The 25283-nt window shown below is 37.0% G+C and overlaps 1 protein-coding gene across 2 annotated transcripts in view; it reads right to left on the bottom strand.

Annotated features, from left to right (window-relative positions):
• Positions 1 to 19758, bottom strand: part of LOC142850440 (cytochrome P450 2C26-like) — a 32089-nt gene extending 12331 nt beyond the window's left edge. Inside the window, exons 1-5 of one of the 2 annotated variants that reach the window (XM_075973993.1) lie at positions 19582 to 19758; positions 17781 to 17943; positions 17455 to 17604; positions 5761 to 5921; positions 4472 to 4648 (exon numbers count right to left, since the gene is read on the bottom strand). In XM_075973993.1, coding sequence (XP_075830108.1) covers positions 4472 to 4648; positions 5761 to 5921; positions 17455 to 17604; positions 17781 to 17943; positions 19582 to 19749 — 819 coding nt within the window. In that variant the 5' untranslated portion in view covers positions 19750 to 19758. The remainder of the gene's footprint in view (positions 1 to 4471; positions 4649 to 5760; positions 5922 to 17454; positions 17605 to 17780; positions 17944 to 19581) is intronic. The other variant, XM_075973994.1, reaches the window with a different exon arrangement.
• Positions 19759 to 25283: the final 5525 nt, after the last annotated feature.

The raw sequence follows: 25283 nt of genomic DNA, 5'->3' as shown, positions 1-25283 counted from the left end.
TGAAGAGACTTGCTATGGAATTTGCCCTTCAGTGTGACAAGGCTAGCTCTTTGGATAAGAAACTGCTCTTGCCTGAACTTCATGATGGTAGCTATATGATCTGTACATGCAGGACCCAGAGAAAAAGGATTGCTGATCTTGCTAAAAGAGGATGAGACAGTACTTCAGTGTTTCACCAAAGAAAATGCCAGACATTCTGATGGACACAAAAGAAAGTGACTGGTGATGTACCAATATAGACTAAATAGTCTTTCAAATTTCCTGCTTCATGGAAGAGTCTGCTGGATACTATGGATCTATAAGCTGAAAGTGGATGCCTCAACATTACAGAAGAAATCTGGGTGATTGTCCAGGCAGCAAGATGTCTCTGTCATTTCTACAAGTTTGGAAGTTACTTACAATGCACTTCCTGCTTACTTAGGTAAAATTATATCCTTCTGGGGTCTTTGAAAATTTGAAGACAGTTATAGTTATGGTTTTCCTAAGTTATAATAAAGGATAAGTTAAGTATAAAACTTTTTAGACTCACAAATATAAGTTAGATAATAGAGTATTTTTGTTAATTTGCCAAATATAAATGGACTAAATATTGTAAATATAATTCTTTCTTGATAAATATTTTATTTTTACTATGTTAAAATTAAAACTTTCCTTGTTAATTAGACAGAAAAGGGGTGATGATGTGGGATGTCCTCCTGTATATGTGTTTCTTTTATTGGTTAATGAATAAAGCTGCTTTGGCTTGTGGCAAGGCAGAATATAATCAGGCTGGAAAAGAAATAGAGACAGTATAGTCAGAGCAAGGGAGACATCATGTAGTTGCTGAAGGAGAAGGATACCAGAAACTTAGCAGTAGGCAACAGCCTTGTAGTAATATACAGATTAATAGAAATAGGTTAATTTAAAACGTAAAAGTTAGTTAATAAAAATCTGGAGCTAATAGGGCAAATTGTTTTGTAATTAATATAGTTTCTGTGTGATCATTTGTATCTGGGCAGCTAGGAAACAAATGAACTGTTTCTATTTACACAGTGGTATAGGATTCACATCCACAAGTGATGTATTTTTTTTTTACAGAAGAAGAAGAAATTATCACCTATTAGCTTGTGGAGAACAACTGTCTATGGGATGTTCAGTCCCAGTTATAACATTCATGATAAACCCATTACACTTGAGGCTCAGTGTACATCTTAGAATATGAGGGAGAATGATAGCAATAATCAGATGGTAAGGAAGTTTTCTGCAAGATGGCTTTTCTTGATATGACAGGGAAGCTACACTCATGAGATGTCTAAAATAGGGCTATTGAATATAATCGAAATAGTTATAAAATCAAGTGAATTATGATGTTGCTGAGAAGAGTTACTTGGGATGACAAGCCCAGATGATGAGTTGCAATTAAAAACTGTGGAGAAAGAGAGATGCAGTCTTTCTCAAAGTTGAGCACCAGAAAAGGTTATCCAATGTTAAGTGGTCAGTCCTAAAATATACAGATGGTCAATACTGAATGTTCTCACATTGTTGAATTTATGTACTTATCCTTATACACTTACACATGTAGCAATAATCATTAAAGAACATTGGATCATGAATATCAAGGGAAGCGTGGTGCATGGTAGGTATAGGTAGAGGGAAAGGGCAGGAAGTAGTGGTGTAATTATATTATATTTAAATAACATACTAAAAATAACACTGACATTTTTTAGATAGTTCAGTTAAAAATAAAGCACAAAAAGGAGTAGAGGAGTTAGATAACTCTCTAAAGGCCTATGATAAATTAAAGAAGATATATAAAGATAAACGAAGAGAGCACTTGAGCAATGGGAAGAGACCCAACCTTCAGGAAGTGTATATAGAAAAAGAATAACATCATAGATCACATGCTTTAGAATATCTTGGTAGAAATTTTCCAAAAACTAGAGAAGGATATTAACATCTATATATAATAGGTGTACAGATATGGAAATACAGAGACAAGAACAGGATCTAGCATGAAAATACACTCAAAGTATTACCCTTTATGAGGAGTGGATGGGTGTGGGTTAGTGGGTGTTGGAGGAACAGAAAGATGGGGAACTGTGGTTGGTATATAAAATTAACAAAAAATAAACAGAAAAAGATAAAATTACAAAACCTAACAAATTACATCAGTGCAATTTGAAGTAAAAAATTAAACTTAGGTATGACTCTGTACAACAGAAATTAGTAAACGAAAATGAAATCAAATAAATAATAACATTTAAATTGTCGTAAAATATTTAATATTGTATAATTACATGCATGAAAGATTGACACACTTAGAACCATTTCTGGAACTAAGAAGCAGAATATAAGTAAATAAGTGGAAAACCAATTCATACACAAGCCCTGAAATTTGAAAAAGCTTTAAAATGGAGGTATTATGTAGAAAGAGGAGAGTGGGCCGCATCCAGCTGCCCAGCTAGCTTAACCCCCAAAATAACCACACAGAAATTGTATTAATTAAAACACTGCCTGACCCATAAGCTATAGCCTCTTATTGGTTAACTCTCACATTGTAATTGAACTTATTTATAATAACCTGTATGTCACCGCGAGGTCGTGGCTTACCGGGAAAGATTCAGTATGTCTGACCTGGCAGCTGCATGGTGGCTCGGCTCTATCTGCTGCTTTCTTTTTCCCAGAATACAGTTCTGCCTTCTCTGCCTATCTAAGTTCTGTTCTATCAGGCCAAGCAGTTTCTTTATTGATTAACCAATGAAAGCAATACAAATACAGAAGGACCTCCTACAACATTATTATTCCTCAAAGTAATCTAATGAGCCACTTCTATCTGTACTAAAAATCAAATAGGAAAACAAGTCCACAGATTCAAATGAAACTATGGAGAAAGATCTGAACCCTCAAAATGGAAACCTACATCAATGAATGCAAGTGTGGTTTTGGCACACACATCAAGATGCAAAATACTTTGATATCCAGATATACAGAATAATATGTAGGCGAGTAAAAAGGCAAAAATCCCTTACACATGAAAGAAAACTCAAAAAATAAAGATTCTGAAAGCTATGAATCTTAAACAGTTAGTTGAAAATTTTGTGTGTTCTTCACAAAGATAAATATGAAATGAGTTTGAAACAGAAACTCCATGTTGGGGATATGCACAAAAAACATGAAAACCTGCTATCAAGGAACACATGCACACATGTTTCTAAACGAATAGCTCAGAAGAGTCAGGGGTAGAAATAATGCAAATACACAGGATGGTGAATGAGTGTGTTGTTATCATTCTTGTAAACCAAGGTTGCAGTAACAGGTGACCACAGTACAGAAACAAGCTGAACTAGAAGAAGCATCCAAGATTGTATGCATGTGCAGGTAGAGAAAACTAAATCCCTTCTACTGAGAACTGGTTTAGATGTCAGTATACTCTGTCAGAAAGATACAGGAAAGTCCATGAAGAGAAAAATTACACTCACAGTTATTGATAATGCCATAGATTTTGGAGAGAAATTGTTAATGGCATGGTGCATTTTGTAAAGTGATGCAACATTTTGAAACTAGAAGGTTGTCAGTGCTTCAAATTGGTGACTGGCAACATATGTTAATATTACCTCTGTTTTAAATGATTGACATTTAAGTGCAGTCTCTGTGTGAATTTCCACTGGCCTCTCTACAAATATTGACACCATATTTTAAATTCATATGGAAATTTAAAGGATTCAGAATGGTAAAGCAGTCTGTCAGAAACATGTAGCAAAGTTCAGGATTTTAAATACTGATATAATATTTCAATAACAAAGACCTCGGATACTGAACTACCAATAAAATATACAAACCATAAAAATGGAAGTACAACTGACTCCCATCACACCAGAATATTTATCATTAGTTTTTTTTCTTAACAAGAGTGCAAACTAAATTGTGGAGAAACTCTTTCTGAAATTACACAATGCCAACAGTAATCCTGACAGCAACCCAATTTCTAACCGCACTGGTATTAATTCATTAACACATGAGAAATTTTACTCAAAGCTTTAGTCTTTCATCCACCTACTATTCCCCATGGTACACATCATTCATCCTTTAGAAGTCAATATTGTGTTGATCAGTGCAAATGTGTACAGATTTCTTTTAATCTGTATGATATGCAAGTGATCAAAACACAGTCATTGATGATATTCATGTTCAAGTTAAGACAGAAAATTTGTGATTTATTACTATATTGAAATTTGTTTCCTTTTGTTTGCCTTTTGTGTTGTCTTTCTATCATGCTAGATTTTTTGAGTTTTTCTTTTTTGGTTTTAATTAAAAGAATGGCATCAATGTGCTCTTATTAACGATATTAACCATTTTTTTTCAGGCTTTCACACACATAAACAATACTAACTTGTTTTTCAAATGATACTGACATGGTTTTAAACATCACTTCAATGAAGTATAAAATATTTTACCAATTTAATAATTGAATAAATGAATATTAACACTTTACCTGCCTTCTTTTAATTAGGAAATAATCAATAAAGTTCCGAGGGTTGGTAGCATCCAAGGAATCCTCATTTTCTTTTATTTTTGCCGAAAGGTAACTCTGAATAGAAGTCAAGTTTTCATAATATGTATTATGGATCCCTGGACAATAATCAATCAGAACAGGGAACATATTGCAAAGCTGCAAGAAAATGCAAGAATTTACAAAAAATAGACACTGTATTGACCTAAGAAAGATATATTAGTAATGTGTCACATGAATGATTTGAATTGCTAGATAGAGGAATGATTCATATTCATCATAAGAAGGTGTATTGATTACTTCTTTATTTAAATAGACTTGATGAAGAAATTTCTCAATTTTCCAATAATTGTTAATGACCTTAGTAAAATTTCCATAGTCACCTATCTTTTATCATAAATTTTGTTCATATAAACTCATTGTAGGCTCAAATAAATTCTGTCCTACAGTTTGAAATACATGTGATTTAAACACTCACAGCCTTTCAATGTGACAATAGAAGTTAAAATTTTTGGGGTGACATTTACAGAAAAATCTAGTGCCCCAGGTTCACTATCTATCAACCATCTTTTGAAATGCAATGATTCTTTAGTGTTGGGTTTGGCTCAAAGAAATGGGTGTGTAGTAAAATCAATTGCACCACATAGGCCTTAGGGATTTCTCTTTGATCAAACAATCATTTTGTATGCAGAGAGCAAGAAACTTTTGTTCATACTAGAACAATTCTATGAGGATATTTATGGTCCACATAGCATCAAAACATACATCTTTCCATTTTTACTGACGATCTATAAACTAGAATCCCAACTGACCCATTGAATGACAGGAGTACTCAGTGTTTACTGTCAGCTTTCTTTGCCATTAGTATTCTTCCTCCTTTCAGAGAAAATTCTGTCTATACTGAAATAAAGTTCCCAGTAATATGTTCAGAATGTGTTTGATGAAAAATAGATACAGTATTTGATTAGTAAAACATTCTGTGAATGACTGATCACTCTTATAGAAACAGATGCAGTATTTTAACAATTCTGTATTAATCGACAGGAAGATTCATTGATAAGAAACAATCAGGCTTCACTCAGTTGGCATCTGCCTCTAGGTTTTTGCTATTTGTACACTTATGGGTTGAGTCCTCCCTCCAGAGAATTATTTCCATAATACATTATCCCTTGTCAGCTGGTCACGTCCCTCCTTCCTGATCCATATTGATTTGAGCTGTAAGGAAAAAAGACCATAAGTGTGTTCTCAGAAGGAAAGGATATTGGCTTTACCTGTACCCAGCGAGAGCTCAGAATCTTAGAGTTCGCATTCAGTTTTTCTATCAAGCTAACAAAAACTTGATCTTTATACTCAAAACGATTTTGGAAAATAATGGAGCAAATGACATTGCAGGGAGCACAGGTCAAGATGAAGGAGGGATCATAGGGTGAACCTGAAGAGTTGGAAACAAATGCCAAATGTTACTAAAATATATGAAGAAGAAATGCTGCTTTTGTTAACTAGTTAAAGTAGTTTAAACATTTTAAATGGAATTATAATTTTGAATATTCTTAACAACTATATATTTATCTGGTGAATAATACACAGCCATATTGACATTACATTTCAGTCCATCTTCAAACTCACTAGTTAAATAAGAAGAGATCATGTCTATTTTACTGGCTGGTTTAACCTTAAGCATGTGCTATTATCTGCAAAATGATTTTTATTTACTTATTTAATTCTGACTTTGGTTTTTCCTTCAAAAAAGACAATTGGGGATCGTGGAGTAAATAGTACTCAGTAACAATTATTTTGGCAAGATTGTAACCCAAACCTGAAATATAGGCTATTATATATAAACATAAAAGGCATTAAATTGTAAGTTATTCTAGGGAATAAAGGGGGAGCATACCATACACAACATACAGTTTGTCTAAAACATATTGAAATTCTATTATGAGATTAAAATGTGAAAAACTCTACTCACTTCTGCTAGAGAGTAAATGCTCCTTTTTCTGGACTCCCCTAAGTAGTAGTATAAGAGTTTATGTTTAACCACACATCAAACCTTTACTCTCAGTACAAAGCAACCACAGAACACATGCAAAATGCTTGTTGGTTTATAATTTCCCTGGATCATCTAATGTGCAATGAACACAGTTACAATCATACTTTGGGGTGGCCGTATACCAACTGAAAAGTCATAACTCGATGACTAAAAATTTCGTATTAAAATAAGCAGATCATTTTTACTTCTCGTGAGGATGTCATACTGCCATTTGATCATCTGACTTCCTTAGACTGACAGGAATTACCAGTTGCCCATTTGAAAGGATACTGATGACACTTTTAGAGAACTCTGTAGCCTAATAGGTAAGGTCACTAAAAAGTTTTTGTTTGTATTCTGCAGTTTGTATAACAGAACAATCTACCAAGTTCCAGGATCTTACAATAAATGACACTACATCCAAAAAATTAGCCAATTATGTTAACATTGACTATTAATAGTCCAAAGTTTGAACAATGATCAATATTAATTATTTATTTTTATAGCTATTAAATGAGGTATGATGAGTCCAATAATAGTGTTCTAAAACATTTATCAGTTGAGCAAACTTCCATTACTCAGTGATATGGAAGGACTCTCTAGCTATCTTATTGGGCTTAATCACAGATCATTCACAATAATAGCATTTTTATGTGAATTGTAGCATGATATTAAACCATTTCAGCTCTTGTATGTACATGGTGCACTACTGGCTGATAATAGAAAAAGTTTTCTGGCAGTACGTTTTTAAGTTAAGTTACATCCGTCTATATATGTGTCACCAACATCAATGTCTTCATCTCATCTTTGGCAGATAACACCATTTTAATCTTTGGTACACTAACAATTTTTGAATATAACACTTAAATATTTTCACCACAACCTTTCTTTTATCACAAGAAGATACTTCCTTCATGTCCATCAAAATTTTATTAATGATTCTATTTGAACACAAATAACTTTGGCAAATTCTTTTGAGATATATTTTATAGAGTATTTCTATCCATCTGGGGAAAATTTGTATCACTAAAGGTCTGCATCATACATCTCTTTTAAGATATGTCAAATCCTTTCCTTCTTCACCTTTCTTTTACTCCTTGAATTGTTATCACCCTTCTCACTTGGGTTTTTGATAATGAATGTCCAGAATTTATGACATATATCAAACAAATTTGATACCCACAGACATTATAAGAATCAGCTATTGTTTGCTCCTTTGGTGTGACATGCAGATCTCTTTCAAGATTCTCACACTCAGGACAGAAAAAAAAACTTTTATGAATCTATCAAAAAGTCTTGCAGCTTATTTGTCTCATAAGATCCATTGAAAATATAGTAGTGATTCTTGACATCAAAATGGGTCTGTGCTCCAAGGTCACAAACAAAATATTTAGGTGGAACTAATGGAGGCCTTTGAAATGTCATCCATGTGGATTATAACTGATTGACATAAAACTGAATTGATTATAACTCTTTTGATTCTAGTCTTATCCTTCATCCTTAGCAATCAAACGAAGAAAGTTGTTGTAATAGGAGTTTGACATAGTTTGATTGACAGTGACAAGTATTTGGGCATATCATTTTCTCTAATATTCAGGTGAATGTTTCTTTCATTGTATTTTTTTTGGTTTGTTTTTCTGGATAATAATAACTGATATAATTTACTGCAAGAGTTCTTTCTTATATGAAAACATCTTTACCACTAAAATTTAATCTTTTTGCTTCTGTGAAATGTTTTCTGAGAATAGGTACCAGTGACTACTCAACATCTTCTTTCTCAAATAAAGATATAAGCCCTTGGGGCTCATCATTGATAGAGAAAAGAGTCCCTGGAATCTGTATGGATTGACAGTTTTTCTGTGCTTGTGTGTGCAGGGCTGAGAAGCCTATGAGCCAATCTCAGCAATGCTCCCATCTGAGTCAGTAGTGCCTAATCCTGGAAAACTGGAGAGGACAATTGTGTGAGTCTGAGTGAGAGGGTGAACTGAGTTCCAGGCAAGCCTTGTCTACAGATCTACTTACAGGCCATTCAGTTTTACACAGAGAAATCCTATTCCAATAAACTAAAAAACAGAAAAACAAAACAAAAATTAATAATCTATTGTGCTAGTATTTTGGACTAGAGGGATCATGTAGAAACATCCAAGAATTAGGAGGAAAAGAAACTTGAAAAATGGGATAAGTCAGTGTTCCATGGGAAGAAAGTGTAAAAGCAACAACTTTAACTATTACCTGACCTGTTTACATAACTAAATTATATGAGAGCCTATATTTCCAAAGTCCATTACAGATAAAGCAAAAATCATGAGGAAACTACTGAAGACTTTTCTTTTCACATATTCATGTTTAAAACAGTGAATTTTGCTGTTTAAAAAATTATTTCATGTTAATACCTGTAGTGAAAGTATGATAAAAGCAAAACTGAATGTAAGTGGAAATAATGGAAGAAAAAGGAGGAGAAAAACCATCAGTGTGACAAAGTTCATGATCTGTCATTAGAAACTTGTCTCCACTATGTCATCCAGAATCCAGTGGATTTTCAACAATGCTATTTTCTGGAAAGAAAATAATATTTATCATGGCCAAACTTCGCATTCAATACATTTGAGCAAAACTTACAGTTGTGGATATTTTCATTGCTACTTTAGAGTAAGTATCAAGATAGTATATCACAAAAATGATTAAAATGTATGCATTACATATATCATGTGATTGATTTCACAAGTAAAAAAGTGAGTAATCAGTTTCTGTGTTGATTAGTTTAAGTCAAGTTGACACAAACCACAGTTAGCACAAAAGAAGAAAACTCAGAAGAGTAAATGCTCCATCAACCTAAACTGAGTTCTTATCTCTCATGCTCTTCCTGCATTTCTGATGATGAGGGAGGACTCAACATACTATGGGTGATATGACTCACTTGGGTGGATTATTTTTAGGACAACACAGAAAAGAATAAAATAGATAGGAGAAAATGATTATTTCCTTTTATTCCTTTCAGTGGTGAATTTGCTGTGACCAAGAGACCAATATTGTTTGTATTGAAGTTGACCCTAATTTATGTAAACTCAAATAATTTAACAAATTTGGACTAGTGAGCATAAGAAATTCCTTGAACTTACTGATATTTTTACCATACAATTAATATAATGCAGTACTCTAAGCAATACCAAGTGTTTAAGCAAAACATTGGAAGCTAAGACTTTGAGATTGTTATTGCATGTGTGCATGCCATTCATATATAAAATCTGATAGGCAATCTTTTATTATATTTGTCAAGAATGCGAAAACAAATTCACTTAGGGATGCACAGCCATAATAAGATTCTTCATTCATAAGTAACAGGAGTAGCATCCAGAGTGTTGGCAAAGTAACAACCATCACTTTTCTAAAACAAAAAAATTTTTTTTATTGGAAAAAAAATTTCTGCCTCCTCCCAGACTCCCATTTCCCTCCCCCTCCTCCCGCCCCTCTCCCCTTCCCCCACTCCTCTCCCCCTCCCTCTCCAGTACAAAGGGCAGTCAGGGTTCTCTGCCCTGTGGAAAGTCCAAGGTCCTCCCCAGTCCATCCAGGTCTAGGAAGGTGAACATCCAAACTGGCTAGGCTCCCACAAAGCCAGAACATGAAGTAGAAACAAAACCCAGTGCCATTGTCCTTGGCTTCTCATCAGCCCTCATTATTCGCCATGTTCAGAGAGTCTGGTTTTATCCCATGCTTTTTCAGTCACAGTCCAGCTGGCCTTGGTGAGCTCCCAATAGATCAGCACCACTGTCTCAGTGGGTGGGTGCACCTCTCGTGGTCCTGACTTCCATGCTCATGTTCTCCCTCCTTCTGCTCCTCATTGGGACTTTGGGAGCTTAGTCCGATGCTCCAGTGTGGGTCTCTGTCTCCATCTCCATCCATTGCTAGATGAAGGTTCTATGGTGATATGCAAGATATTCATCATTGTCTGTTGCAGGGTTGGTGAAGATCTTCTCCCAGTCAGTGGGTTGCCTTTTTGTCTTAGTGACAGTGTCCTTTGCTTTACAGAAGCTTCTCAGTTTCAGTAGGTCCCATTTATTCAATGTTGCCCTTAATGTCTGTGCTGCTGGGGTTATACCTAGGAAGTGATCGCCTGTGCCCATCTGTTGTAGGGTACCTCCCAATTTCTCTTCTATCAGGTTCAGTGTGCTTGGACTGATATTGAGGTCTTTGATCCATTTGGACTTGAGTTTTGTGCATGGTGATAGATATGGGTCTATTTTCATTCTTCTACAGGTTGACATCCAGTTGTGCCAGCACCATTTGTTGAAGATGCTTTCTTTCTTCCATTGTATACTTTTAGCTCCTTTATTGAAAATGAGGTGTTTATAGGCTTGTGGGCTAAAATCCGGGTCTTCTATACGATTCCATTGGTCAACTTCTCTGTTTTTATGCCAATACCACGCTGTTTTCATTACTGTAGCTCTGTAATAGAGTTTGAAGTCAGGGATGTTAATGCCTCCAGAAGTTCCTTTATTGTATAAGATTGTTTTGGCTATCCTGGTTTTTTTGTTTTTCCATATAAAGTTGATTATTGTCCTCTCAAGATCTGTGAAGAATTTTGATGGGACCTTGATGGGTATTGCATTGAATCTATAAATTGCCTTTGGTAGAATTGCCATTTTTACTATGTTGATCCTCCCAATCCAAGAGCAAGGGAGGTCCTTCCATTTTCTGGTATCCTCCTCAATTTCTTTCTTCAAGGTCTTAAAGTTCTTGTCAAATAGATCTTTCACTTCCTTGGTTAGAGTTACCCCAAGATATTTTATGCTATTTGTGGGTATCGTGAAAGGTGATGCTTCTCTGATTTCCCTCTCTGCTTCCATATCATTTGTGTATAAGAGGGCAAATGATATTTTGGAGTTGATCTTGTATCCTGCCACAGTACTAAAGGTGTTTATCAGCTGTAGGATTTCTTTGGTGGAGTTTTGGGGGTCGCTTAGGTACATTATCATATCATCTGCAAATAACGAAAGTTTAACTTCTTCCTTTCCAATTCGGATCCCCTTGGTCCCCTTATGCTGCCTTATTGCTATTGCTAAAACTTCAAGCACTATATTGAAGAGGTATGGAGAGAGTGGACAGCCTTGTCGTGCTCCTGATTTTAGTGGGATGGCTTTGAGTTTCTCTCCGTTTAATTTGATGTTAGCTGTCGGCTTGGTGTAAATAGCTTTAATTATATTTAGGTATGACCCTTGTGTCCCTAATCTCTCCAAGACTTTTATCATAAAAGGATGTTGAATTTTGTCAAAAGCTTTTTCAGCATCTAATGAAATGATCATATGGTTTTTTTCTTTCAGTTTATTTATATGATGGATTACATTGATAGATTTTCTTATGTTGAACCAGCCCTGCATCTCTGGCATGGAGCCTAATGGATCATAATGGATAAATTTTTCTAATGTGTTCTTGGATTCGGTTTGCCAGTATTTTGTTGAGGATTTTTTGCTACGATGTTCATGAGTGAGATTGCCCTATAAATCTCTTTCTTGGTTGAGTCTTTTTTGCGGTTTTGGTATCAGAGTAACTGTAGCTTTATAAAAGGAATTTGGCAATGACTCTTCTGTTTCTATATTGTGTAATACATTAAGGAATATAGGTATTAGGTCTTTTGGAAGTTCTGGTAGAATTCTGCATTGAAACCATCTGGTCCTGGGCGTTTTTTTGGTAGGGAGGTTTTTGATAACAACTACTAATTCTTCACGACTAACAGGTCTACTTAGATTGTTCACCTGGTCCTGGTTTAACTTTGGTATATGGTATTTATCTAAAAAGTGTCCATTTCTTTTAAATTTTCCAGTTTTGTGGCATACTTGCTTTTTTAGTAAGATCTAATGATTTTCTGAATTTCCTCTGTGTCTGTGATTATGTCTCCCTTTTCATTTCTGATCTTATTAATTTTCAAATTCTCTCTCTGCCCTTTGATTAGTTTGGATAGGGATTTGTCAATCTTGTTGATTTTCTCCAGGAACCAGCTTTGTTTCATTGATTCTTTTGATTGTTTTCTGTGTTTCTATTTTGTTGATTTCAGCCCTCAGTTTGATTATTTCCAGTCTTCTACTTCTCCTAGGTGAGTCTGCTTCTTTTTTTCTAGAGCTTTCAGGTGGGCTGTTAAGTCTCCAATATGTGCTTTCTCTGTTTTCTTTAAGTGGGCACTTAGTGCTATTAACTTTCCTCTTAGGACTGATTTCATAGTGTCCCATAAGATTGAGTATGTTGTTTGTTTATTTTCATTGAATTCCAGGAAAACTTTAATTTCTTTCTTAATCCAGGTATGGTTCAGTAGTTGACTGTTCAGTTACCATGAATTTGTAGGCTTTCTGGGGGTAGCATTGTTGTTGAATTCTAACTTTAATCCATGGTGATCTGATAAGACACAGGTGGTTACTAATATTTTTTTGTAACTGTGGATGTTTGCTTTTTACTGCCTATGTGGTCAATTTTCGAGAAGGTTCCATGAGCTGCAGAGAAGAAGGTATATTCTTTCCTATTTGGGTGGAATGTTCTATAGATGTCTGTTAGGTCCATTTGCTTCATTACCTCCATTAATTCTCTTATTTCTCTTTTAGGTTGCTCTCTGATTGACCTGTCCTTTGGTGAGAGAGTAATGTTGAAGTCTCCTACTATTAGTGTGTGTGGTTTGATGGCTGCCTTGTGTTTTCGCAATGTCTTTTTTTATATACGTGGGTGCTTTTATATTAGGGGCATAGATATTCAGGATTGAGACTTCATCCTGATGAACTGTTCCTGTTATGAGTATAAAATGACCCTCTCCATCTCTTCTGATTGATTTAAGTTTGAAGTCAACTTTGTTAGAGATTAGTATGGCCACACCTGCTTGTTTCTTAGGTCCATTTGCTCGATAAGCCTTTTCCCAGCCCTTTACTCTGAGTAGGTGTCTGTCTTTTTGGTTGAGGTGTGTTTCTTGTAAACAGCAGAATGTTGGATCCTGCTTTTGTATCCAATCTCTTTGCCTGTGCCTTTTTATAGGTGAGTTGAGTCCATTGACAGTAAGTGATATTAATGACCAGTGGTTGTTAACTCTGGTCACTCTTTTAGTCGTAGAGTTTGTGTGTTTCCCTTCTTTGAGATGTGTTGGTGAAGGGTCTCTAGATGTCTGAGTTATTGTGGTCATTGTTAGACTCCTTGGTTAGTGATTTTCCTTCTATTACTTTCTGTAAGGCTGGATTTGTGGCTACGTATTGCTTAAATTTGTTTTTATCCTGGAAAATTTTATTTTCTCTATTTATAGTGAACGAAAGCTTGGCTGGGTATAGTAGTCTGGGCTTGCATCCCTGGTCTCTTAGTTCCTGTCGTACATCTATACATGACCTTCTGGCTTTCATGGTTTTTATAGAGAAGTCAGGTGTAAGTCTGATAGGTTTATGTTTATAACTAACTTGGCCTTTTTCCTTTGTAGCTCTTAATATTCTTTCTTTATTCTGTATGCTTTGTGTTTTGATTATTATATGTCAAGGGGATTTTTTTTTTTTGGTCCAGTCTATTCGGTGTTCTGTATGCTTCTTGAACCTTCATAGGTATATCTTTCTTTAGGTTGGGAAAGTTTTCTTCTATAATTTTATTAAATATATTTTCTGGACTGTTGAGCTGCACTTCTTCTCCTTCTTCTACTCCTATTATTCTTAGGTTTGGTCTTTTTATTGTGTCCCAGACTTCCTGAATGTTTTGTGATGAGAGTTTGTTGGACTTGCTGTTTTCTTTAATCAGTGTGTTTATTTTCTCTATGGTATCTTCAGAATCTGAGATTCTTTCTTCTATCTTGTATTCTATCTTCTATCTTGTATTCTGTTGGTTATGCTGTTTCTGTAGTCTCTGTTTGTTTACTTAAATTTTTCATGTCCAGCTGGCCCTCTGTTTGTGTTTTCTTCTTTGCCTCCATTTCAGTTTTCAAGTCGTGAACTGTTTCCATTATCTGTTTGATTGTTTTTCCTTTGTTTTCTAGGTTATCATTCACTGATTTATTCAATTCTTCAAACTTTCTGTTATATTTCTCATCCATTTCTATAAGGGCTTTCTTTACATGCTGTTTAAGGGTGTCAATCACTTTCATAAAGTCCATTTTTTTCTACTTCTTCTTGATTAAGGTGTTCATGTCCTTCTGTTGTGGGTTCTGGTAGTTTCATGTTGCTTTTCAGATTGTTGGGTGAATTCTTGCATTGGCGCCTGCCCATCTCTTCCTCCTAATGCTCCCCTATGGATCTTCTTTTACAGGATCAGGTCTCCCTGCCTACTGATTTAACTTCCCAGTGATGACTCTCCCCAGTGATGGCTTTCCTGGTGCCGAGATCAGACATCCGTGCCCAATAATGGCTCTCCCCAATGCTGGCTCTCCTGGTGCCGAGATCAGATCTTTATGCTTGTTGGGTAGCTCGTAAACAAAGCTCCTACCTTGCTTGGTGCAGGCAGCCTTTTGAAACAAAGGAACTCCTGCCAGCCTGGTTGCCCTGAGGATTCGGACCCAGCGCCCAGACAGGCTGAGCTGGGTGATGTTATGTGCCCAAAGAGGTCAAGGGGGCAGAGGAGGAGAGGGTTCTGGATGCAAGCTGGGTTGGATAGGAAGAAAGATGCAGTATGCAGGGAGTAGAGGCCCTGCAGAGAGCCCAGGAAGGATAGGGGGTTGAGGAACATCTGAGTTCCCTGTTCCGGGCTGCTGCCACGGGGTCAGAAACTCACCCCAATGCTGGCTCTCCTGGCACTGAGATCAGGTCTCCGTGCTGGTTGGGTAGCTTGTAAACAAAGCGCCTACCTTGCTTGGTGCAGGCAAGCTATTGAAACAAATGAACTCCCGCCAGCCTGGTTGACCTGAGGATTCGGACCCAGTGCCCAGACAGGCTGAGCTGGATGATGTTATGTGCCCAAAGAGGGCAAGGGGGCAGAAGTGGGCAGGGTTCTGGATGCAAGCTGGGTTGGATAGAAAGAAAGAGGCAGTATGCAGGGAGTAGAGGCCCTGCAGAGAGCCCAAGAAGGATAGGGGGTTGAGGAACTTCTGAGTTCCCTGTCCCAGGCTGCTGCCACGGGGTCAGAAACTCACCCCAATGCTGGCTCTCCTGGCACCGAGAGCTAACACAAAAACTTAAAGGAGAAAACAACATGAAAATTGAAGACATACAGGGAAATGTTAGAGAGCCAACAATGCCAACTTTTCAAGTAAAATTACTAAGTTTAGTTATTTCCACATGTACATTTCCTTTGAATATTTGTGTTGAAACATGTTTTATTAAGGTCAGAAATCAAACCACTAAATGTTACGCCAGAAGATATAACAATATCATTTTAATACCTTGCAAGCAGCTGAGATGCATTAATCAAAAAGAATTCTACTACACTCAATGAGAAATAAAATTATTACATCATACCACAGTTGCCAAAAACAGTAAACATAATACAAGAAGGACACTTAGACACTTTAGAGAAGCAGTCTAGACCTGTTCAAGAAAAAAGAGGAAAATGGAAGAAAAGTAAGGTAATGAGTCATGCTCAACTTCCTTAGCGATCAGGGAAATGCAAATCAAGACAGCTTTAAGATATCATCTTACACCTGTCAGAACGGCTAAAATAAAAAAACACCAATGATAGCCTTTGTTGTAGAGGTTGTGGAGAAAGGGGTACACTCATCCATTGCTGGTGGGAATGCAATCTTGTGCAACCACTTTGGAAAGCAGTGTGGCGGTTTCTCAGGAAATTCGGGATCAACTTACCCCTGGACCCAGCAATACCACTCTTGGGAATATACCCAAGAGAGGCCTTATCATACAACAAAAGTACATGCTCTACAATGTTCATAGCAGCATTGTTTGTGATAGCCAGAACCTGGAAACAACCTAGATGCCCTTCAATGGAAGAATGGATAAAGAAAGTATGGAATATATACATATTAGAGTACTACTCAGCAGTAAAAAAACAAGGGCTTCTTGAATTTTGCATGCAAATGGATGGAAATATAAAACACTATCCTGAGTGAGGTAAGCCAGACCCAAAAAGAGGAACATGGGATGTACTCACTCATATTTGGTTTCTATCCATAAACCAAGGACATTGAGCCTATAATTAGTGATCCTAGAGAAGCTAAATAAGGAGAACCCAAAGGAAAACATAGGCATCCTCCTGAATATTAACCTTCATCAGGCGATGAAAGGAAACAGAGACAGAGACCCACATTGGAGCACCGAACATAAATCTCAAGGTCCAAATCAGGAGCAGAAGGAGAGAGAGCACGAGCAAGGAACTCAGGACCGCAAGCGGTGCACCCACACACTGAGACAATGGGGATGTTCTACTGGGAACTCACCAAGGCCAGCTGGCCTGGGTCTGGAAAAGCCTGGGATAAAACCGGACTCTCTGAACATAGCGGACAATGAGGACTACTGAGAACTCAAGAACAATGGCAATGGGTTTCTGATCCTACTGCACGCACTGGCTTTGTGGGAGCCTAGGCAGTTTGGATGCTCAACTTACTAGACCTGGATGGAGGTGGGGGTTCCTTGGACTTCCCACAGGACAGGGAACCCTGATTGCTTTTCGGGCTGAGGAGGGGGGGGACTAAATTGGGGGAGGGGGAGGGAAATGGGAGGCGGTGGCGGGGAAGAGACAGAAATCTTTAATTAATAAATAAATTAAAAAAAAGAAAAGAAAGCTAATCCAATCTTTTCTAGGGTTCTTATGTTTTCTTAGTAGCTATTGCTATTGGAAATTGTATTGTGGTAAGATGATAAGCAAAGGAAAACAGTAATTTTGATGAGGGGAATGTATTGCTCTATAATTCCATAGAAAATTAACATGAGACCCATACCCATGACATCTCTTTAGAAAACAATGCTTTGAATAGAACGGGAAAAATTGACTAATGCAGATATACATAGGACAAGATGTAAATGTCAGATTGTGAACCTGCACCTACCATTGGTTTTCTTCAGTTCCTCCACAAGGAACTGTGCTTCCTCTTGAATATGGTTCTCAATACTTTTTCCCCCCGTGCCCAGTTTTCTCAGGGTTAGGAGTGAGAAGTGCCTTGTTTTTTTCCATATATCTCCATTGGTAAAAGAAATGCCTAAAGAAATTGAAATAGAAGATTAGGGAGTATGTCTGAGAGATACATAAATAAACAGAGTGGTCGCAGACATAGAGTCCCAAACTTATATCTGAAGAGCAACATGACCTCTGCTTTCCACCCTCCACCTCACTATGTATACTTCCCAGTATACACAGAAACACATGCATACTTACCAAAGCCTTTTAAAGCCATCTGAAGAATCGGGACACTTCCCCTTCCACTAAACTCCTCACCATGACCTATGAGAGCTTCTTTTATTGCCTCATAGCCATGTAACACCACTGTAGGTTTCATGCCAAAATACAGAGTGAACACAGGGCCATAGATTTTAGAGAACTGAAATGATAATAGAAAACACAAATATTCTAAAAATGCCACTGTAGTTTACCTATTCTTACTGGTAATAAAACTGTGTTAAAAATATTTATGCAGAAAAACTAAATTTGAAGTTTGTATATACCTTTCAATATGATGATTGTTACATATAGATTACCTTCTGGGTGCCAGCAATATCCCAGACCGTCTATAGTCTAAAGAGAAGGAATCACCTTACTATGATATTCAACAGGTTTCTTTGTCATAGTTCACAAAGTGCCTGAACTAAAAATTCCACACTCATTTCCTGGGTTCTATTGCAAAGGAGTAGAGCCTTCAAATCCACCACACAATTCTTATCCATTTTATGGATAATGCAGATTATTCTCACGCTAACTTCATACTGACATAGACATCAATAGTCACATGACTTCTGTGGACCCAGCTGTGAATACTTTCTGTTAAAAATTACAAAACCTGTGAAGAAGGGTAAACATCTAAACTCTTGAGTCAGCACAAGAGTTCAAATTCAGTCCTCATCTATTGTTACAAAAGTACAGAGTAAGCGTCACAGAAGCTGCACCACAATATACAGAACTGTAGAAAAAATATTCTCATAATGAAATATTTTTGGTCCCAGGCATAGGATTTGTATGGAATCAAAGGAGATCGGGAAACCACAGTATAAGCTAAGCCACACTGTTTATGGTTTCCTTTTCCTGTGTGATTCCATGCCCATTGCTTTACTTTTAATCAGGATCCAATTAATTCTACAGAGTAAGGCATGAACGAATAATCCAAGAACAATGTATCTCTACATTTATGACTCATTTAAATAATATTCATTGTAATGCTAATTCCAATTGGCCTTAATATTAAATACCTAGAGTCAGATATTAGGGGGTGAAAGCTGAGAGATCAGAGAAGCAGTTCAGCCAGCCACTAGAGGGACTTTTACCTCTGCAGAATTCTCAGATTCAAAGGCGTGATCCTGTCTTTATGACTCCTCAAACTGCATCTCCAGACTGAATCCTCAGACTGAATGCTCAGACTGTATTCTCAGAAGGCCTGCTCAGAGCACATCTAAGCTCTTGTCTCCTCCCGCCTTGAGTTCCCTGTCTGCCCAACCATATCACTTCCCTTCTCTACCTCCCTGGTACTTGATTTAAAGGTGTGAGCCACTACCACATGGCTTTGTTTCTTTTTTGGACGGCACCAGTATACTGTAGCCCAGGTTGGCTTTGAACTGACAGAGGTCTGTCTGCCTTTGTCTTCTAAGTCCTAGAATTAAAGTACTGTGCCACCGCTGCACATATATTTTATTAGTTGTAATTTGATTAGCACATACCTGAAATTAGTTCTGCACTTTGATCTTTAGGCAAGATTTATTTGTTAGATCACAAAATATCACTATCATCCTCAGTCTTGGCCATTAATCAAAATAATAGAAAATGTTTATGAAAGCAGTATTTGAAAACTTGTTTATTACTAATTCCAACTGCAGTACTACAGGCAAGTCTCAGAAAAGACAAAAACAACTTTGCTGTTTTTCACTCCACATCTATTTAAAAGTATTTTCTCTAGTACTGAGTTTCTTTGAAAGCAGCATCACTTATATCTCTCTTTACAAAGTGCCAGACAAGCATAAAGTATACTTACATTGGTAAAGGCTTGGTGCCTTTTCTTGACATCTATCTGGTGGATGTTGCCAATAATTGGCAGAGGAGTAGGTCCAGGAGGTAGCTTCCCTCTCTTACAACTCCATTTCCAGTATGGGAACAGAAGCAGACATGTCAGAATGAGCACCAAGACCATGATCAGATCCATGGCTAGCCTTCCCACTGGCACAAGTGTGATCAGGTAGTACAGAGGTTTTATAATGTGGCCATAGAATTGACCCCTTGTACTTTGGAGCATCATTGAGTAACCAACTAGGCACTGTTTAAGCTCTCTTCCAACTAGACTTTGTCCCCGTGAAAACAAAAAATAAAAATAAACAGTTATTTAACCTTGTCCTTTATAGGGTGCCTCTTAGTGATTTTGATCTAATTTTATATAGTTATGACCAAATATTGGTGATAAATATGAACAATGAATTTTATATTTTGAAAATTAGTTTTTATTTGAAAATAGTTAATTTTAGAAAGTATTTTATTCTGAAATTATAGTATAATTTTGCCATTTACAGTTTCTACTGTATGCTTGTTTTTATGATTATTTAAAATAGTTAATGGATATGTAATTAGCATATGTTCATTTCACAAAGTAAAAGGATTCAAAATGATATTTTCATTCAAGTGTATCATTTTCTTTGACAGACAGTTTCTTTCTCTACATTGTCTAGTTCATCACTCTTTCTGTAGTCAGTTTCTGCTTCCAAATATTCCCCTATATTATTAGCAAAGCTACTCTAGAATAACATAAAATGTAGACTTAATGATAATTTATGCTGGAGAGGTTGTGGGGTAAAGGGAACACTCCTGCATTGCTGGTGTGAGCACAAGCTGGTACAACCCCTTTCGGTGTCAGTGTTGCAATTTCTCAGAAAATTAGGAAACAACCTTCCTCAAAACCCAGTAATACCACTTTTGGGTATATATCCAAAAGATGTTCAATCATGCCACAAGGATATATGTTAAACTATGTTAATAGCAGCCTTGTTTGTCACAGCCAGAATTTGAAAACAACCTAAACACCCTTCGACTGAAGAATGGATAAGGAAAATGTTGTACATTTACACAATGTTGTACTACACAGCAGAAAAAAATAATGTCATCTTGTAATTTTGCGGGCAAATGAATGGAGCTAGTAAACATTATTTTGAGTTAGGTAATCCAGACCAAGAAAGACAATTATCACATGTACTTACTCATAAGTAGTTTCTAAACATAAAGCAAAGAAAACCAGCCAACAAATCACAATCCCAGATAACCTAGACAACAATCAGGACACTAAGAGAGACATATATATCTAATATTCATGGGAAGTAGAAAAAGGACAAGATCTCCTGAGTAAATTGGGAGATGGGGAAATGGGTGAGGATTGAATGGGAGGGGAGAGGCAGGGAGGGAGTAGAGAAAAGTGTAGAGCTCAATAAAAATGAATAAAATTTAAATAGAGAAAAAGGAGATTTATAAGAAAGATAGATGAGTCTCAGTCCATGTCATCCAACAGAGGCTGCTTGTGGAAGGATAGTCCAAGAATGCAGTGCTTACTATATCAGAAGGCTATTTGAATCCCCTGTCTTCAAAAATGCTGAATCATGAAGAAGTAGGTCCTAATGACATTAAAGGAATTGACTCTCTGTCAATGTTAGGCACAGAGCATAAGTTTTCGTCTTTCATGTCAGAATAGAGTCTAGCAGAAGAATTTGTGGCTCAGATAAAAGTGTGTTACTTCTTACTTCATGATATGGATCAGAAATAGATCTTCCTTTTTCAAATTAAATAAAATTTTCACTTTGTGGGACCTCCACTTTTGAATTTAAGTAAATTCTATATTTAGTCAAATTGACGAACAAGATTAGCCACCACAAATCCACCTCCTATCAAATTTAAACACAATTACAACTCTTTATATCATGAATAATTTACAAATTAAAACAATATCCAAGTCATAATAGTGCCTAAATATAATATGACACCACATAATATCACATATGCATTATCTTGAAGTGGGTCATAATTATACATAACATAATATAACTGTTCCATGTACAACTGAAAATATAAATTTAGAAAAGGTAGCAATGCCCCTTGACAGACATTTATGTAATATCTCAAACTGAAATTTGACAACCGTGGATATTCTCTTATTTTATTCAAATAACATTTTTTTCACTTATTTTACATACCAAACACAGTTTTCCCTTCCCTTCTCTTCTCCCAGTTCCCCCCTGCTTTCCATAACTTGATTCCCTTCCACTCCTCCCCTTTCTCCCTTTAGAAAAGGGCAGAACCCACAGGCTGGAATAAAACATGGCCCATCAGGATGAGGCAGGACCTAGCTCCTGCACTTGCACCTTGGTTGGGCTGGGTAATCCTCCATGGGGACCATGCTTCCAAAAGTCAGCTAAGAGTCAGTGACAGGACTTGATCTCACTGCAAGGAGCCTTACATAGAGACCAATCTACACAATTGTTACTCAGATGCAAAGTGCCTAGGTCCATGCCATGGAGGCTCACTAACAATTGATCCAGAGTCCACTAGCTCCCACTAGCTCCGATCTCTCTGTGAGTTCTCCCACCATGACACTCCTGGACTCTTACAATCCATCCTCTCTTTCTTCAGGAAGATCCCCAGAGCTTAACTCAGTGCTTAGGTGTGGATCTTGCATCTGTTTTCACAGTCTTTGGATAGAGTGTCTCTGGTGACAATTATTGTAGTCACTAATCTGATAACAGTTGATCGTGAGTTCAGGTACACTCTCCATTATTCCCAGGAGTGTTAGTTTGGGTTATCCTTGTGTATTTCTGGAGGTTTATCCGGTACCAGTTTCTCCCTAACCCCAAAATGCTCCCCCATCAGGATATTCTTTAGTTATCTATTATTATATAATATAATGAATAAATTGAAAGAAAACACAAATATCTGAATCATCATATTCTTAGAAAAACACTCATGCCAACTATAATCCTCACTTCTGTAACTGTTCATGTGGCCGTATCTGATATTTATAACTAGATTCCTCTCCGACACATTTTGGTTTTGCTCCAAACTCAAAAAGCACCATAGGTAGCCTTGGTTCTTTGCCTGGCTTAGAGACCCACACCTTCACTCCTCACTGATCTACATCATCCTACCAGGTTTAGGCTGTTGTAGTTTTCCATTAATCTTAATCACAGGACTTTATAAGCAAAGGATGCTTGAAGTGATTTCCTCATTCCACACATATTTTCCTATCTCCATTGTGGTGCAGCAATTCAATTTCCCCATTGTAATCTATATCAATCACCCCTCCTAACACTGTTATTTATTTCTTAGTCTTAATTAAAGGGCACCGAAAACTTAAAAGTGGCCAGGGCAAACAGTTCAATGAAATGTTTATTTGGCTTCTGACAGTATTGCTCTCACAACTATATGTAAATGTTCTAGTCCAGAAGAAGTTAATGTGAATGGAAAGGAAACAAAAGTGTTTCTAGTGTGTGAATAGTGGTTGTAATGTGTATAATTTTTTTTCAGACTTTGCTTCATGAACGAATGGATCTTGGCTATGTGATAAACTATACCAGGTATTAGATGCTTATTCAAAATACATACTGCCCTCTGAGAACCCTATCCAAGTCATCCAGCCTGATGACACGTAATTGACATTGTAACTGTTTTCTTAGGGTTATCCCACTTTTTATTTATATTTTTTTCCATTTTTTTATTAGGCCAGATGCTCCAGGATGTAAGAAAACGATTAGAAAGCACACACCATGATATGGGGCTTGCAATCACTCTTCTCTAGCTGCCACATGGGTTCACTAGTGAGAAGCAATACTATACAGAATAATATGGAAGTGGATAAGCTATTCTCTAAGTCCAAAGATGGTGGTTTTAGTGGAGGTATGTGCAGGAGAGGAACCTCCATAACATAACCAGAATATGTATCCACTTGTATATAGTTAACACATTGTGTTTTACACGAAGGAAGAGGTCAAACATTATAAATCTGCTACAAAGTCACTGGCTGGTCAGCCCAGGTATGGGGGCCATATCTGGGACTCTGGTATTTGTCTGCTGTGTGAATTATCTGGCACTCAGCAATAGGTGTTGACTGGTCAGCCTTGGTACGGGATGTTGATGTTTTGTAAGCCATTCACAAATCCCATCTCAACAGCCATGGTTACTTTTTTATGGGCCCATTTGTCAGGGTAAGGAAATGTTAAGGGAAAAGGCTGACAACCCACAGAGTGTGTCCTTTTATCTACTGTATTATTAAGTGCTTCCTCAGTCAACGTCCCAAGCTGATGAGCATTTACATGAGGAACAATTATTTTCATATACCTCACCAATTTGAGGATAACTATCCACAAAAATCTCTCTCAACAATTTTATAATCGTCCTCTGCTCAAGACCCTGACCATCCAACAAATCAAATCAATGAACCATCCCACATCTTGCCAATTCTTTTTCAAAAAGAATGTATAAGCATGTGTAGAGTCCAATATTCTTGAAATTGAGAAGAATTTTCCTTGCTAATATCTTTCATGGTTGTACCAGAAAGGGGTTGGAATACAGCACCTGCCCACATCTGGGTTGTAACTGCATAACGTGCAGGACGTGTAGTTAATCTAGCCATAGTCTTCTCTTCCTCAGTCACCTAAAATTGGAAATCCCCCATGAGCCTATGTGTTCAAAGCCTGCAGCAGATGTCATTGCAATTGGAGTAGAGACAATAGGCATTTGGACAACTTCATGTAACTTGCTTGTTGTATGACTGCATCATACATATACAACTTCCTTTTGATACATATGGTTGCTGTGAATATCCTACTTTTTGACATGGTGATTCAAATAATACCTAGCACATGTTGGGCAGCTCAGGTTGCAGAGTAACATGGTATCCCCTTGTCAAAAGTTCAGCTTAAAAAAAGCCCAATAGCGACCAAGAGCTGCCTTTCAAAGAAAGGATAGTCATCTGCACACAAGTGTAGACACTTGTTCCCAAACCCCAAAGTCTTCTTCTGTGATTCTCTTATAGACTCCAAAGAGTATTCCTACCTCCTACTGAGACCTCTAATACCATCTATTCTTCTAGATCATATGGTCCAAGTGGTGGAGTTGCCTGTATAGGAACTTTTACCTGTTGAAGAGCATTCTCTTGTAGCAGACCACATATGAAGATAGTAGCTTTTGAAGACACCCGGTATAGGAGTCAGAGTCACATACCGAAATAAAGAATGTGCTCTCTCCAGAATCCAGAAAACTAAATAAATACTGTATTACTTTCTTGTTTGTGGGAAGGGCTAGGCAGGTGCAATATATTGTCCTTCACTTTGGAAGAAATATCTCTACATGATCCACACCACAGGATTCTTAAGAATTTCACTAAGGTAGAGGGTTTTTAATTTTTGATTGTATTTATTTCCCATTCTCTGATGCATATATGTGTTTGCAATGAGTTCACAATGGTTGCATCTTCATACTTATATGGGGGGTGGTGGAGGAGAAGGTGTTGGGGAGATTAGGAGGGAAGGACAATTAGGAGTAGAGGGACAGATATGTAATCTGTGACTCACAGCTCCTAAAGCAGGAGAATCTACAATGATTTTTTGGAGGCTGTTTTCTTCAGGTTGCTGGATGTACTCACATTTTATTATTCTTTGTCTTAGAGTGCTGGGTCAGGGTTAGCCTCTACCATTGTGGTTTCTCTAC

The sequence above is a fragment of the Microtus pennsylvanicus genome, chromosome 5, assembly GCF_037038515.1.
Source record: "Microtus pennsylvanicus isolate mMicPen1 chromosome 5, mMicPen1.hap1, whole genome shotgun sequence".
Taxonomy (NCBI): domain Eukaryota; kingdom Metazoa; phylum Chordata; class Mammalia; order Rodentia; family Cricetidae; genus Microtus; species Microtus pennsylvanicus.
The sequence above is the reverse complement of the archived record's forward strand: the minus strand, read 5'-3'. Positions and strand labels throughout refer to the sequence as shown.